This window comes from Varroa destructor, unplaced genomic scaffold (assembly GCF_002443255.2).
Source record: "Varroa destructor unplaced genomic scaffold, Vdes_3.0 BEIS01000005.1, whole genome shotgun sequence".
NCBI classification, from domain to species: Eukaryota; Metazoa; Arthropoda; class Arachnida; order Mesostigmata; family Varroidae; genus Varroa; species Varroa destructor.
The window spans coordinates 23,834,990-23,849,207 of record NW_019211458.1 but is presented as its reverse complement, the minus strand read 5'-3'; the positions used below and the strand labels follow the sequence as shown (position 1 = coordinate 23,849,207).

Sequence of the window (14,218 nt, the reverse complement as noted above, 5' to 3'; positions counted from 1 at the left end):
GATACCAACGTGAAAACAAAATTGTAGGACATACAAAAGAAAACTTGAAGCACCTACAAGCTCTCTCTGTTTAGACATCAACTTGGCCAAGCAAATGATCAACAGTAGCATGCAGATTTTCGATGATTCTTCCTGATTCCGACGATTTTTCTCTTTCTTCTAGTTTTTCAGCCCGCCGTTTCGATATAGTCATTTGCATCTTGTGTGTGTGAGCCCATACTCTGTCCTTCCATTAGAGCGAACGCCTCTGTGAACATTGTTGGGTGCGCGTTGCGTAATACGATGCGATTCTTCGCTGATAACTACAATCCATAGAAACAAGCTGCAGTAAATCTTTTCAATGTAACGTTCTTTTTCGAATTACGTTTCTCTACCCATGACGGTGACGTTGGCCTTGCCTAGGCGCATTACCTTTCATCGGCCGGCGGGTTACAAGCACTGGGCACGTCGGCGCTGTTGTTCTCATTGTAACAGTGAACACCTGAGCTGCTGCTGCTGCTGCTGCTGTTGTTGTTCCGGTTCGTTCGATTGCATAATAAATAGGCTTGATTTAGGTTTTCGATATGTAAGGTGATGTCACGCAAAGGCAAGGGTCATAGTAATTTTGTTTTTTTTTTTAAAAAGTGCGTATTGTTATGTGTCCATCGTGTTTTCATTAATGGTTGTAGCAGTGGACGTTGTGAACTCGTGCTCTCATTTTGTCAAGTGGTAGATTTTGTGACCTCTCACGCGCAAAAGCTTTCCACTCTCGTAATCAGGACCATGAACCCACTGCGAGTAATTACAGCTGGTGTCGTGGGTCGTCGCCGTCCTCGTTGCTGCTGCTGCTGCTGCTGCTGCAACGCTCGACTCTGTCCGAAAGAAACTTTCACGGTGGCAAGCGGTGAACCAGCGGCAAATGTATAACGGCTTGCGGCGATCTCGTCAGAGAGCGGTCTTGCTCTGCCTGGACGTCAGCTCTGAACGACGAAATACGAACAATGCTGAGAGCTAAGAAGGGCCAGTGTTTGGCCAAGTTGTGACAACCTCGCTGGTCCATAACGTTCGCCTTTCTCTCGAATTGTAAGCTAACTTTAGACAACTGGGTATATAGTGCAATAGAGACTATTAGTCATACTACAGTCCATTCACTAGCGCTCACTGAGCCTCAGAGTTTTAGTGTGGCTTGTCTGCAGTTGTTTTGGGTGTAACACTGCCAAAGGCAATATGTCGTGTGTCAGCTTTATTGAACCGTTCTGGAACGAACAGCTATCAACTATACACCAGCGGATAGTGTTATGGTGCAAGAAATCGCAGTTACCCCCCATGAAAACCGCAAGAGACTCGCTGCAATAACGCAAGCTGAACTCATAAATTGATCGAGCGGTGCTTTTTATCGGTCCTCGATGCGTGCCTCGTGCGTTGCCAATCAGAGATGATTAACGCTAAAAATTGCGTCAGAGAGGTATCGTGTCGACTATTCATTCTTCCGAAATCTTCCATCATTCAACACGTGTTTTCGCACTACAGGTAGAAATAGTGCTACATGCCTAAGACTGCCACTAGCCAAAAGAGCGACATACGTTTCCGATGCGGAAATTTTGAACGAATTAATTTTGACAAAATTAGACCAGGAGACGTTGTTTGAGTAAATGTACTATCGAATACTACGGCTGACAAATCGAAACCGGCATAGTTCAACAAATTCACTAGTTATTTTGACTACAAAAAAACGAGACAGTTCGGAGTGAAATAGGTGAACATGGATGACTTTTTGGAGAAACGCGGCCGATGGCATTGGGCTGTTCTGGCACTGAACGCGTACGCTGCTGTACCGCATGCGTGGTTCGTGATGGCTCCGTCATTTATGGCCCCTACAAAACAAAATTATACCTGTTTCATGATGAATAGCTCAAATCTGTCATACAGTGAAGCGGCGGCAATAGAAAGTGGCCTGGACAATCGATGTTACTTGAACGTAACGGGTGTAGTGGAGAAATGCACGGATTGGCAATTCGATACCCACGAATTCAAAAGAACCCTACAGATGGACGTGAGCAATGTTTATCTATACATAATAAGTTCTGAATTACTGCTGTCTATTTCTATAGAAAACGAACGCTGCCAGCAGGGCGGGAGACTTTCAATCGGCATAATGAAGTTATTGACTGAGAAAATGATGTTTCTTATCAATGTACATAATGATGGGTCGGCAAACGGACATTATGCGGATTGGCAAGTTTTTCGCTGCTGCATTGCAGATTAATGGCTGCCCATGCAAAAGTCATAAAGCTGCGTCGAAATAAGTTTATTCATATTCAGATAAACTATATATTATTTATAAATCATCTAGATAGACTGTCTTTGGTAATGGTAGTTCCAGAGGAAAATCACTGACGATTCTTGACCCCATGAACACATACTGTTTACATCGATCGACCAGGATCTTCCAAAGATACATTTAATGTCGCTATTCAAATTGTTCAACAGTCTTTAATCTTCAGATGCATACAAGCTGCCAAAGTCTTGCCAACTAAGATAAATTTGCGATCGTAGAAAAATTCTAGAGTTGCAGGGAGTCGAAGCTTGGCATTCTCGACATATCGTTTCCGTCTTTTCAACCTTGGCTCCAGTTATTTATCTGTAGTGTATCAAGGTAGCCTTTTTGATTGGATCGGTCTTTAGGTAACGCTCTCAGTGATCCTCTAAGCTTGATCCTCATCTCTTTGCTACAAGTTTTGCACAAAAAGTGGTCACGGCTACGTATAATATATATCCATTCACACTCTAGGTAACTAAAAATTTGAGTCGTGCCATAGAGAAGCTTCATCTTAACACGGAAACCTCACAATGAGGCCCATCGATTACACGTGAGGTATACGATAGTAGGCTTGGCGATGGGCCTCATGTGCCTATGTTAGTGTCTTGTATTTCTTATCCATTTGTTTTGACCTTCGTAACAGTTGCTGTTATCAGTAGTAGTGGATTTACGAGAAACATTTCCGCTTGATTGTTTAGCTGGGTTTGGAAGAAAAGCAGTTCGCGCAAAGGTCTTACAATGCGTGCTGTTCAACACTGTGGAACAGCACGTATTGTAAGACATCATGAACGAAGGCCAACAAAGGCAGCGTGATAACAGCTGGTCATTGGTGGAGCAGGTAGCTAAAATATCGGCAAGTTTTGAGGTTTTTTTTGATATTGGTGCGTCGGGACGCACAGCTGGTTTGCAGTTTGTAAATATCCATTTTCTTCTTTCAGATTTATGAGACTTGGGTTTGTAATCGTACAGGAACTTTGTTAATTGCGTTGTTTTTATGTTACTACGACAATTAGCTATGTCGAATTCCTGTTCAGTTTCAGTTGGTATCAGAATTTTCAATAGGACTACATTGATCTGTATCAGACTTTATAAAATGCTGTAGTTGGGCGTTCCATTAGCACTGGCTGAAAAACATAAATAAAAGCCTCTAGCCTGAATTATCTACAGTAGGTTAACTTGAGCCTAGCGTCGAACAAGTTGGCTGCTACTCTAAAAGCGAAAAAATTGCATTTTGCCACGCTTATCGTCTATACGTAGGCTTTATCAGGAGCCGTTTCATACCAGCATACTAAAGAATATGCACAATCGCACACACACACCTTGTGTTTTACGATTGCATATATATATATATATATATATATATATATATATATATATATACGTGAGTTTTGAAGTAATGCGCTGCTTGAGGAAATCGTAGCATCTTCAATGAATTCGATTTGCTCAAGGGAGGTGGGAAATTCATATATACTATAGATCAAGAAGACATATTCAAGAACATTATATCAACAGTAGTCATATATATATATATATATATATATATATATATATATATATATGTATATAAATTATAGGACAAAACAGACTTCCATAGTATGTATGACATCGCTATGCTTGTCGAAGCGATGCGATATTTCTATGATAGTAACTGGCAATCTAGCAATGTGGCAATATTTCTCGTTTTATATTATTGAAATGCTTAAACCAATAGTGTTACATTTCTATTTGAAATTAGCGTGCAATAAAATTACATTGCTTGCCATTTTTCTTTTGTCGCTTAGTACCATACCGTATGCGACGATGACCTTATGAATTCAGTACACCGCAGTGTTCTAATGGCTGGCTTGATGGTGGGCAACTTCGTGTTTTCGCATCTCTCGGATTGGTTCGGACGACGCCTGCTCATATTCGTCTGTGTTTTCTTTCAAGTTGCATTTAACCTCGCGCTTATCGCATCACCCAACTTCAACTGGATCCTGGCTCTCACCTTTTTGGCAGCGTGTGGCTACGGAGGCATGCAGAATATACCGTTCGCAATGAGTACGTTGCATTTGGGCTTCTTAAAGAACATCTCATAGCGGGCATCTTACGGTCGGAGCGAAGCCTTCCACTGTAATGAGATTCATAGGGGAAAAGATATACACACCAGTTAATACTATGCTTTTGGCTTCGTCAATAAACAGTTTCAGTCTTTTACACTAATGTTTCATATAACTAGAAAAAAAAACGTTCGTTCTTCACATGTTTCTGTAAAAACCTCAACGAGCCCGTAGAAATATACAGCTTTCATTAGGACGCCTGGTATCTCCGTGGGTCAGAAAGGTTTATTTACCGACAGGATCTATTCTAAGAGAGCACCATTATCATTTAAACAGGAAACTAGAAAGATCATTAATTCTTCCGAAAACCCGGGTAGTACATCCTGCTGTGCATTTGATTCTCTAGTGAGGTAGCAAAATTAAATACAGACAAAAAAAAAGTTTACGAAAAGCACTTCGAAAAAAAAAAAAAAAAAAAGAAAAGAAAAAAAAGTTTAAGTACGTTATTACGCCGATGCGCAAAAAACCGGGCCTCGTTCACTGCGAGTTTTGCCAGTGAGACGATTTGTCAAAATACAACATTAATGCTATAATCTCCCCAACGAAAACACATAGTCAAAGCAAACGGATCTATGCCAGCTTTATGGGGATCTAGTATATTAAGAGTAGGCTATTGCGCAATACGCTGACGTGTAACACACGCGTCGATGACGCGGCTGTTTAGGTTAGTTTGAAATTTCTAGAAAACTTTTAAAGAAACCTTAAGCAGCGGCGGCAGCAGCAGCAGCAAGGAAAAGAACAGCTCAAAATAGATGGGAACAAGTTCAATCATTGCGTATTCCAGTTGAAATCGTACTTCCTAGTTCAACCCATAGTAATATTAAACATGCTTATCTTTGCGGATTAGCCATGGAATCCGTAGGGCCTTCTCAACGCGCCTTTGTTACAACATGCGAAGAATTCGGCTGGATCATCGGGATATCAATCTTTCCGCTCTTCACCTACATGCTAACTGACTGGCGATATCTGCAAATATCCCTTGTTGGACCGGTGTTAATTATCTTAGCCCTTTGCATGTAAGTCAAGGGAGCCAGTAAACGTGAAACTTAAGTTTGAGTCACAATGGAAGACTATAGAAAACTATGATTTCTAGAGAGTAAAAAAAATCGTCTTTTTTGCACTGGCAATCAGATCTATTTATAATAGTAAAAAAAAAAAAAAAAAATGATCCGTTATTTTAGATGGTGTGATGAATCCCCGCGTTGGTTAGTCGCTAATGGCCATATTGAACGAGCTCGAAAACTCCTTTTGAAAATTGGGCAAATGAATGAGATCAAGGACTACGTGAACAAGGTCGAAAAAATTTTACGCGGAAGAAGCGGCAAGGTAAGAGAGCGTTGATATAAAACCGTAGTCCCTATATGGTACTACTGAAAAAATCAGAATAATTCTGGATAAAAGAGCGATCAATTGGCGAATAACAGATTTAATCATACATTTCTGTTTCAAGACAATACCCTTTCTCGATAAGCGACTCAATAATTGAGTTTGACCGTCAAACTCCGACATGTTAATGGCATTCAGCTCGTAAGAAGATATAAAAAAACGAGCCTCTCTTGTTAGATAGTATTATTATTATTATTATGCCAAAAGTGGGAGATGCGAATAGCGCTTGATGATACGATGTCCTCTGTAAAACCTCAGTAATCTTTTTTTTTTTGGGAGACAAACCTGCGTAAAATACCTCTCAGGATGCTCATTTTGGGATAGTCGTATAACTAGTCATAAAGATAACTAGCTGCTAGCAGCTTAGAACTAGAATTGTTGCTCACTTTTTTTTTAATTCTATGACATGGAAAAACGTGCCGATGGTATAGAGACTCACAGGAAGTCTTGCGTGTAAAATGGAACTGTTCTATTGAGCTCTAATTATAGCTAGCAAAGATTACGCTAGTGGTTCTGCATATACGGACGTATATCACCCTGAGATATACGTGTAGTATCGAGCGTGCTTATCTGAGCGACAGATATTAGTTCTGCCAGTACGCCTAATCCCTTTTCTGATCTTAAATGAAAGGTTTAAATAAGATAACTGATAAATAAGATAAACTATCCGATGTAGGTCCATCGGATCGGGAGATATTCTGACAGTGTTACGCACAGTTGGCGGTCCATTAAAAGATTATGTCTATGTAGCCATTAGCCGTTCCCATTGGTATATGCTTGCCATCTATATAATACGTAACAACGTGCGTATCAGCCTTGCTCTTAACTTATTTACGTATAAATAAATATGCAATTAGGACATTCATAAGTTAAATACGTAGATCTAAACCTTGTCCCACCAATCTAATTCGTTCAGCATAGATAATACCAAATATCTACCACAGAAATTATATAATATGTATGTTGCAATCGTAATAAGTACGTTCAAATACAGTTTTACTAAGTTTTACCAACTTACGCTATCGAGGTTACGCTGAGTAGGCGCTTTTCATAGCTCTCGCAGTCGCGTACAACGCAAGCTCCAAGGTACAATAGGGCAGGAGGGTCGGTCAAAAAAACACACAAGATCTAGTTAAAACAACTTTCGTTGAGAACCTTCTATATCGAAAATGTCTGACAGTTTTAGATAAGACCACATTATGTTACAGTTAGTATTTTTTTGACTGGAAAAATTACAAACTTTAATTAAATAGTTAAGTTTCATTGACAGATACGGGGGTATGATATATTCTGCATGTATGTCTGTGCAATGAATATATTGATCTTTCCAAAAGCCGGCTAAATCCAGTGTTGTCAACTGGTTATCTGTGAAGAAGCAAGACGCAATCCACCGCTGAATAGGTAAAAACGCTGGCAAAGCAGTTAGTATTTCATGTTCCTTTATCTATGTAGCGCGTACGACTTTCCCGCTTGAGCTGCTTACTTTTTTAGGTTTCGTGCGGTTAGTGCGGTACGTACGTTCAGGTAGTATTGAAATCAACATAAACGAAAGAGTATCTACGGCGGTTTGCCTGAACGTAAATGGTGCCGAACTTCCACTTTCGATATCAATTAGATTTTGTTTGTGGTAACTAATCTTTACTTTCGGTACATCCATTTCGAGTTGATCGCTGTACTGTACTCAATAGCAGTCACAGTAAATTACAGCCAATCATGCAATTAATAAAGTTCTCCATCGCAATTAAAAGTTCGGTCTATAATTAGATTTATACTATGACCGAACTTTTTTTTTGTCATAAAAAAGACCCGCGAGCTGTTCACTGTGAAAGCTATTTGAATAATTGAGAGCATCATTCGCAAATTATTAGTAGACCGATACAAACAAGTTTAAACTTACCTTTATTCGACACAATATTGTAATGTAACTTCTTTTATCATCCGTATTACTTAACCGATCGTGTGCTTTGTTTTCCTACGATCATATGGGCAACTGAAAGCAGCTCCAATCTGTAAACACTCTGCCGTGTGTGATTAAATCGCTTAAATTAATTTAGAAGTTATAAGGAAAATAAAGAGACTATGAAATCCTTTGAATGTATCTTGTAGGCGGTCTCGAATTCGGACACACCTTTTAAGTTTATGCTTTTTGACTAATGGGTTTTCCTGAAAAAATATCGGTAGCGTCCATAAATGATTCTCAAGATGCGAGCCTCTGAAGATACACGATTAGGTTTACATCGAGAGTTCTAGCTCCGTTGACAGCACAATGATATGTGCTACATATAGATCATCTAGCGCTGAGGCATTTTTGGTGCGTATAGAACACCATATAAAATAACGCGCTGTAACTTCTGTCAAAATATTGCGAAACTAAAAATCTAACACGTGGGCCTTAATAATTCTATTTCAGGAAACTGTTACTAGTAAAGCCAGTGTCGTCGATTTGTTCCGTGAATGGAGCCTTGGTAAGATGGCCTGCTCATTTTACGTGCAATTGTAAGTCTTTTTATTTTTAATTCTAGGAAACCCCATTGTTGTTAGGAGAACAAGTCGAGCTAATGGTTGAAACAGTTTGCTATGTTTTTTGCGAGTACGTTCAAAGCAAGCAGCGGCTTTAGTGGAATGGTCATTTTCTAAAAGTGTTTTCAACAAACCCGCTATTGTTATTTAGTAGTCTACAGACAGTTCAAGCACCCGTATGAACACAGCATATCGCCCAATTTTTTCAAAGGACTTCGTTTCGAATCGTAGATCCGCTTCCGCGATCAATCCAATTTATTTATGATTATATTTTGTGAATGGGTGCTGAAACAATTGTTTACTCATCCAGCTATCATCGTCGTGTTGTCGAAATACGCAGCGTAAAAAAAAATTCAGCGGAATTTAATTGTGGGCCGATAGCAGGCCAAACTTTGAAAAAATGCAAGGTCTCAAATCGGTCAGAAAGTTCAAAACCTGCAAAGTTTTAAGCAGATCGGCAATTGATACTCTGATTTCTCGCATACGGAAAAAGCAAGCGTATCAAAATGGTTTTTCTCAAATATCTTAATGAATTCTCGATCCCCTTCAATCTAACCTCAATTGAAATTCCTCACATCTATTTCACTGAAGTGTTCTTCGAATTTTTGAAGCCACATAAAGGCTGGCAATAACGTCGACTGCGGGTTTGGAAAAAAAAATTGAAGATTTTATTAAAGATTGTTGCGCATGACAGCATTGCATAATAGCCAGCTGATTGAAGTAAACAATACACTGTTGTCCGCTTGTTTTAATTTTCTCTTGCTGATCAGAAAAGCCGAAAAACGGACGGATGTTCGTTCCGACGAGCATCCTGACAAAGTTTATCTTGAATTTAATGAAATTTAAGTGCTTTGCAAGTATATATATTCCGACTACGAATCTTGAATTATCCGTTACTTACGAAAAACACGACCAAGTTAAAAGATCACCTTGGTTTTAACGAACAGAGCGTCATTGAGCATGTGCCTGGTGCCTTCGATGACTAGTCTTCAAGAGATCTTATAAACCAGACTTATTTGTATTTTTTTACAATTGACACACTTGAATGTGTCGTATCATCGTAATCAAGGCCACAATGCTAGTGAATTCTGTGTTGACCTGTTGCCAGTTTTATCGGTTTTAACGTATGTTATACCATTGGACTTTTTATGTGGCTCTATATCTACCCTTATTCCGCTCCGTTGCGCTCTTCCCTGTTCTCTGATTCGTGTATAATCATCGCAGTCTCATTTTTGACAAAGCTAGTCAAGTCGCCCCATTTAATTACTAGATTTTTTTTTTCGGTGTATTTTTTATGAGCGCATACAGATGTTTGTCTCGAACGAAAGCGCAACTACCCAGTCTAATTCGATTTGATCTAGGAGCACCCAAGTATGAAAATATGTTTGTGTATGTCTGGTAGCATGTTATCTTTCTATGAGTTTTTGTCTCTCCCATGGATGAAACACCCAGGGTGAGCCATTGTGCCGGCTAGCTTGCAAGCTCCCTCTGACTTTTATCGACTCCAGTAATTCCGACGGCCATAAAAAGACAGTTGCCCAATGAGAAGGCACAAAGGATCGTCGGTGCCGCCAATTCGGCCCGAGGCGTGGATTGCTCTGATATGTAAGCAACGCGGATGAGCTGCAAACGACGAGAGGTCTCTCGAAAATAAGGAGAAATCGTCTGCTGTTTATACAATTTCAATCGGCGCCTTTACCTGGTCTTGGATTCTTGATGAATACCAAGGCCAGATAACGCGCTACTCAAAGGTTGTATGAAGCAACCAGCAGGTCGGTAGGAAAGATTACCCTAGTTGCCATCACTGATTAGCGTTGTGACTGGCCAACGTGTGCCAGACAAGTTGTTTTTGATCCGTATAGAAAGGGTTCCGTACAGAACCAGATCATTCAAGACCAACGAAGTGATGACAGTATGTTGTAAATATGTGATAAGCAGGTATCATTTTGGTGCATATATTGGGCTTCCGTTGAAGTTTGATTTGAGCGCACATACGAACTATTTTAGGCAGACGAGTTATCACTTCAAAATGGGCTGTCCTCTTGCGAAAACAGCCTTCTCGAGAGCACCAGCATGCGTGAAAGCAGAGAAAAGTCCACGTAAATTCAAAGAAAAATAATGTAACCTATTCTACATACTATAACTATTACGAGTTGATCAATTTAATGTTTGTTTTTATTTAACACTCCGGTATGTATGTTGCTGATACTTTTTCCAGCGCCGTATCCATCCTGTTGTACTATTCGCTAATTTTTTTGATCGTCGACATAGGAACAAATCCTCATCTGAACTTGTTCGTATCGGGTCTCCTTGAACTACCGCTCATTCCAGTCTGCTATATCACTCTGAAGAAGCTTAGACGAAGAGTTCTTTACTTGTTTCTCTATCTTCCGTCGTTGCTAGCATCGATTGGACTCGCATGTCTTCCGCCAGGTTTGTTTACCAGACCATTACGTTGCAACAGACACACACATCTTATTCAGTTGTATATAATTGCCACTACAATCATTGTGCCCGTACGTAGTGCAGTCGACGAAGTAAAATAGTCTATTCTGATTAATGGTCTCACTTGTGAGTTGATTGTGTTTAGTTGTGGTTTTGTACTAAATGTTGCGTGCACGCTGAATGAATAATGCGGTGCAGAAAGTTCCGTTACATGTTGAGTAGAACGAGTTCATAGGATACACATATATGTATAGGGCCGGAAGAAAAAAAAAACTCAGTTTGCTAGTAATAATTATATAAACAATAATAATTACATTATAATCGGTGGTAGTTCACCTGGCCATTGCTATCAGTGCTTGCATCCGCGTCACGTGACTCATATTTTGCCTCTCTGCAACTAAGTGTCTTAAGGGTACAATGCCCTTGTAGCATCGCTTTACTCTCATGAAATAGTCCCGCTACTCATCCGCTGTTTTTTCATCACCATAAAATCTTGAAGGACTACACCGTCAGTGGGAAACTGAGCCGCGTACGGCAGGAAAACGCCTGGCATTTTGTCAATCGCTCACGGTTCGTAACAGGTAGAGACCGTAACGGTGAGGGAACGAAAAAGCAGGAGAACGGGACACGTGTTTTAGACGCCATCTTCTGGGGACAACTGCCAAGCGATATCCTGAGTTCAAGACAAGTGTTATTGCAGTATTTAGAGCTTTTACCCGTGGGGGTCGAAGATCGTCCATGAGTAAAGGATGTAAAGATAACTGAACACAGAAGAAGTTGTCATTTCACACGGACTTGAAGAGAAAACAGTCAAAATTAACGCGAGCTATGATATTAGATGGACCACCGTTTTCGGATTACACGGTGCTCAAGTTTAGCAATCAGAAACAGCAACCGACACTCTTCCATGAAATCTTCGGTCGTCAACGAACGACTTCAGCTAACTCTAGAGTCAATATGTAATATGACTGATCTTGTGACACTGAAATAAATTGCGGTTGGCATCGTTTGTTTGTACATAGTTCATACTAATACGTCGACTTAATACGCGCATACAATAATAATATCTCTCTTTCAAGTTGAAGCACTTTTAATTGACTAAATACAGGATGTGCGTTTGAAGTAGGCATTAAAATGAGATGGCCGTAAAGGTGTAGAACGGTTTTTTGTGCTACCCATTACCCAAAAGTTAAAGCACTGCTTATTATTGTACTGAGTGGAAGATTTATTGGTTGCTACCGACGTTAGTTTTATTGACATGAAAAAAATGGCCCAATTCTTTAGCATAGCACTTCGAATGAACCCAGTTCGACCACACAGCTTTAAGTCTTTTCAACCTAGGAGCTAAACCGTTATCGCTTATATTAGGAAGCTGTTTAGAAACCTAGTTATGGCTGGCTGGACAATTGTGACACATCTTCCCCAATGATGATCTTGAAAATTGTGACAGCTTCCCTCACCGACTAAAAGGTCAAGGAGTGGCTGCCTAAGGTTGAAACGCCGATCGTATTTGACTATAAACTGCTTCAAGTTAGATAAAACAGCATGTTAAGATTTCCTCCGATCTGTCTCATGGTTTTGTTCACTGCTACAGGCTACACATGGATTGAGATGTTGCTTGCTATGATTAGTAAGTGGGCATCGCAAGTTCTTTTCACGTTGCTTGTAGTGCACGTGGCCGAGTGTTTTCCGACACAAGTACGTGCTCTCGCCGTTGGCAGCTCCCTCACGATGTCTCGAATCGGAGCTATCATTGCACCTTTCATAAATCGGCTGGTGAGTAATAAGGACCCAATTGTTTTCGACAATTGTAAAATATACTATTATATGTCGCACAAACGTTTGTCTTTTTCGCTTGTCCTTATTATCCAAGAGAGCTAGGACTCCATTATTTTGATTGGTTCACATAGCGATATCGCCAGCGCAACACCGTATGTTTTTCTCACGACGAATGTCTTATTATAAGTAATACTTATATTATTATAAGAAATTATTATTTGAAAAGTAGGAGTAAGATGAAAAATACACTATTGGTATAATTACTCCAGCTGAATACGCTTGTCAGTAGGACTAGTAATCGTTGCAGCCCGTGTTGTTTCCAGGGAAACGTACGACAAGTCCTGTAGTAACCCCCAATCTATTTCTATCTCGTGAAAACTTGTTAACCGTAAAGCTGTATACGCTTGCTGTATGACATACAAGTCAAGATGAAGCCCAGAGGACATCCTGACATCGCAAATAGGATACTGTATAATCCTATACGAGTGAAAGTTATCTCACGTGAACACACATGGAACAGGAAATATAGAGCGTTTCATTGCACGCTCCTATTATATATTATATTGGTAGCTGAATAGTCGAAAAATAAGGTAGACATACAGTTCTGCCTTAAAAGTGTTGGAAATGTAGCATAACTATGTGACTTTGTTTAAAGTGCATGCGGAGTAGTTCAATGTACGAACATTTACATAGAATAATGATAACAGCACATATGGTCACTGAATTTCAGGCAAGCTGTTGTTGTTGTTAAAGCACAAAGATAGAGATAAATCATTACGTTGTTTACACTAGTTAAATATAGGAAAAGAGTGTTGTGTATCACAATTTATAACTAATTATTCCGTTCCTAATTGATGTCGGTCTCTGATCACTGATGCTTCTGACAGGACTCACGGTGGCGTAATGTTGTTTGCGCTGTACTTGTAATCTCTGGCTATCTTTGGTCGTTGGTACTACCGGAAACGTCACAGGAAAACTTACCAGACACTCTGGTAGAGGTTCGGCTAAAATTGCAAGACAATACAAAGACTTCGACCGTCTCACAACCTCGAGCTGCCATGGCGTCGACCAACGAAAATACGGGTAGCTTACAAACCAGATAAGATCAAGGCATTTTGATGGCCGCATAAATACAAACATATGCATACATTTGGTAGCATAGATCTATACCGATGATTTCCTATGTACAGGACATCCTTATGCATTCATCCAAGGAGAAAAAGTTGCTTTAGCATATGAGCTTATAGGAGAAGATGCTAGATTATGTTTCAGTGGTGGCAGACGAATAAAGATTATTTATCTCTAACAGAACGTACTGCTTATGTTATATGCGACGTTCGTTGTCATAACTGGATTTTTAAAAGCGAAGTACTACAAATTGTTGTAAAAAAGAAGCGTTGTTCCTCTTCATTAAGTGATTTACAATGTAATCAAGAGATGGGCAAGAGGTTTAAATCACAGATTTAATAGTAAATCGAGATACGTTATTGTAATAGATAAAAGCCACAATCAGCGTGCCTCGCGTTATTTATCTCCGGGACGATCAGAATAGAAAATGTGGAAAACGGATGCAAATTGTTTATCTCAGACATAGATACTATCCGTTTCAGCTAGCGGTAGTTCTCAGCACTAGACATCAATAACTCAACTAGCGTAGACTTTTAAAAATTTGAATTAAAAAATAAATTAT

The 14,218-nt window shown here is 39.8% G+C and overlaps 1 protein-coding gene and 1 long non-coding RNA gene across 7 annotated transcripts; one reads left to right on the top strand and one right to left on the bottom strand.

The window, feature by feature from the left end:
* The first annotated feature begins 524 nt into the window (after window positions 1–524).
* Window positions 525–14,037, top strand: LOC111251661 (organic cation transporter protein-like). Of its 6 annotated transcripts, none has more exons than XM_022808435.2 (8): window positions 525–2,032; window positions 4,081–4,339; window positions 5,246–5,414; window positions 5,580–5,724; window positions 8,195–8,249; window positions 10,576–10,737; window positions 12,344–12,525; window positions 13,416–14,037. In XM_022808435.2, exons 1-8 carry the CDS (start codon window positions 1,742–1,744, stop codon window positions 13,629–13,631), a joined length of 1,479 nt encoding a protein of 492 aa, XP_022664170.1. In that variant the 5' UTR covers window positions 525–1,741; the 3' UTR covers window positions 13,632–14,037. The 6 variants fall into 6 exon arrangements, with proteins under 6 accessions (XP_022664170.1, XP_086845503.1, XP_086845504.1 ...); XM_086989377.1 differs by lacking the exon at window positions 13,416–14,037 and adding an exon at window positions 12,852–13,371 and having other exon boundaries at window positions 8,195–8,280; window positions 10,523–10,737; XM_022808434.2 differs by having other exon boundaries at window positions 526–2,032; window positions 8,195–8,280; window positions 10,523–10,737.
* Window positions 2,273–8,199, bottom strand: LOC147755450 (uncharacterized). The gene is made up of 2 exons (XR_015327854.1): window positions 6,803–8,199; window positions 2,273–4,409 (listed from the first exon to the last, which is right to left on the bottom strand). It is a non-coding gene; the product is annotated as an uncharacterized LOC147755450 (long non-coding RNA).
* Window positions 14,038–14,218: the final 181 nt, after the last annotated feature.

Bases quoted from the DNA above. Each gene is read 5' to 3' on its own strand.
- LOC111251661 (XM_022808434.2), top strand. From the start codon at position 1,742: ATGGATGACTTTTTGGAGAAACGCGGCCGATGGCATTGGGCTGTTCTG. The intron at 2,033-4,080 runs GTGAGCAATGTT...TTTGTCGCTTAG, and splicing joins AAAGAACCCTACAGATGGAC to TACCATACCGTATGCGACGA. The intron at 8,281-10,522 runs GTAAGTCTTTTT...TACTTTTTCCAG, and splicing joins TGCTCATTTTACGTGCAATT to CGCCGTATCCATCCTGTTGT.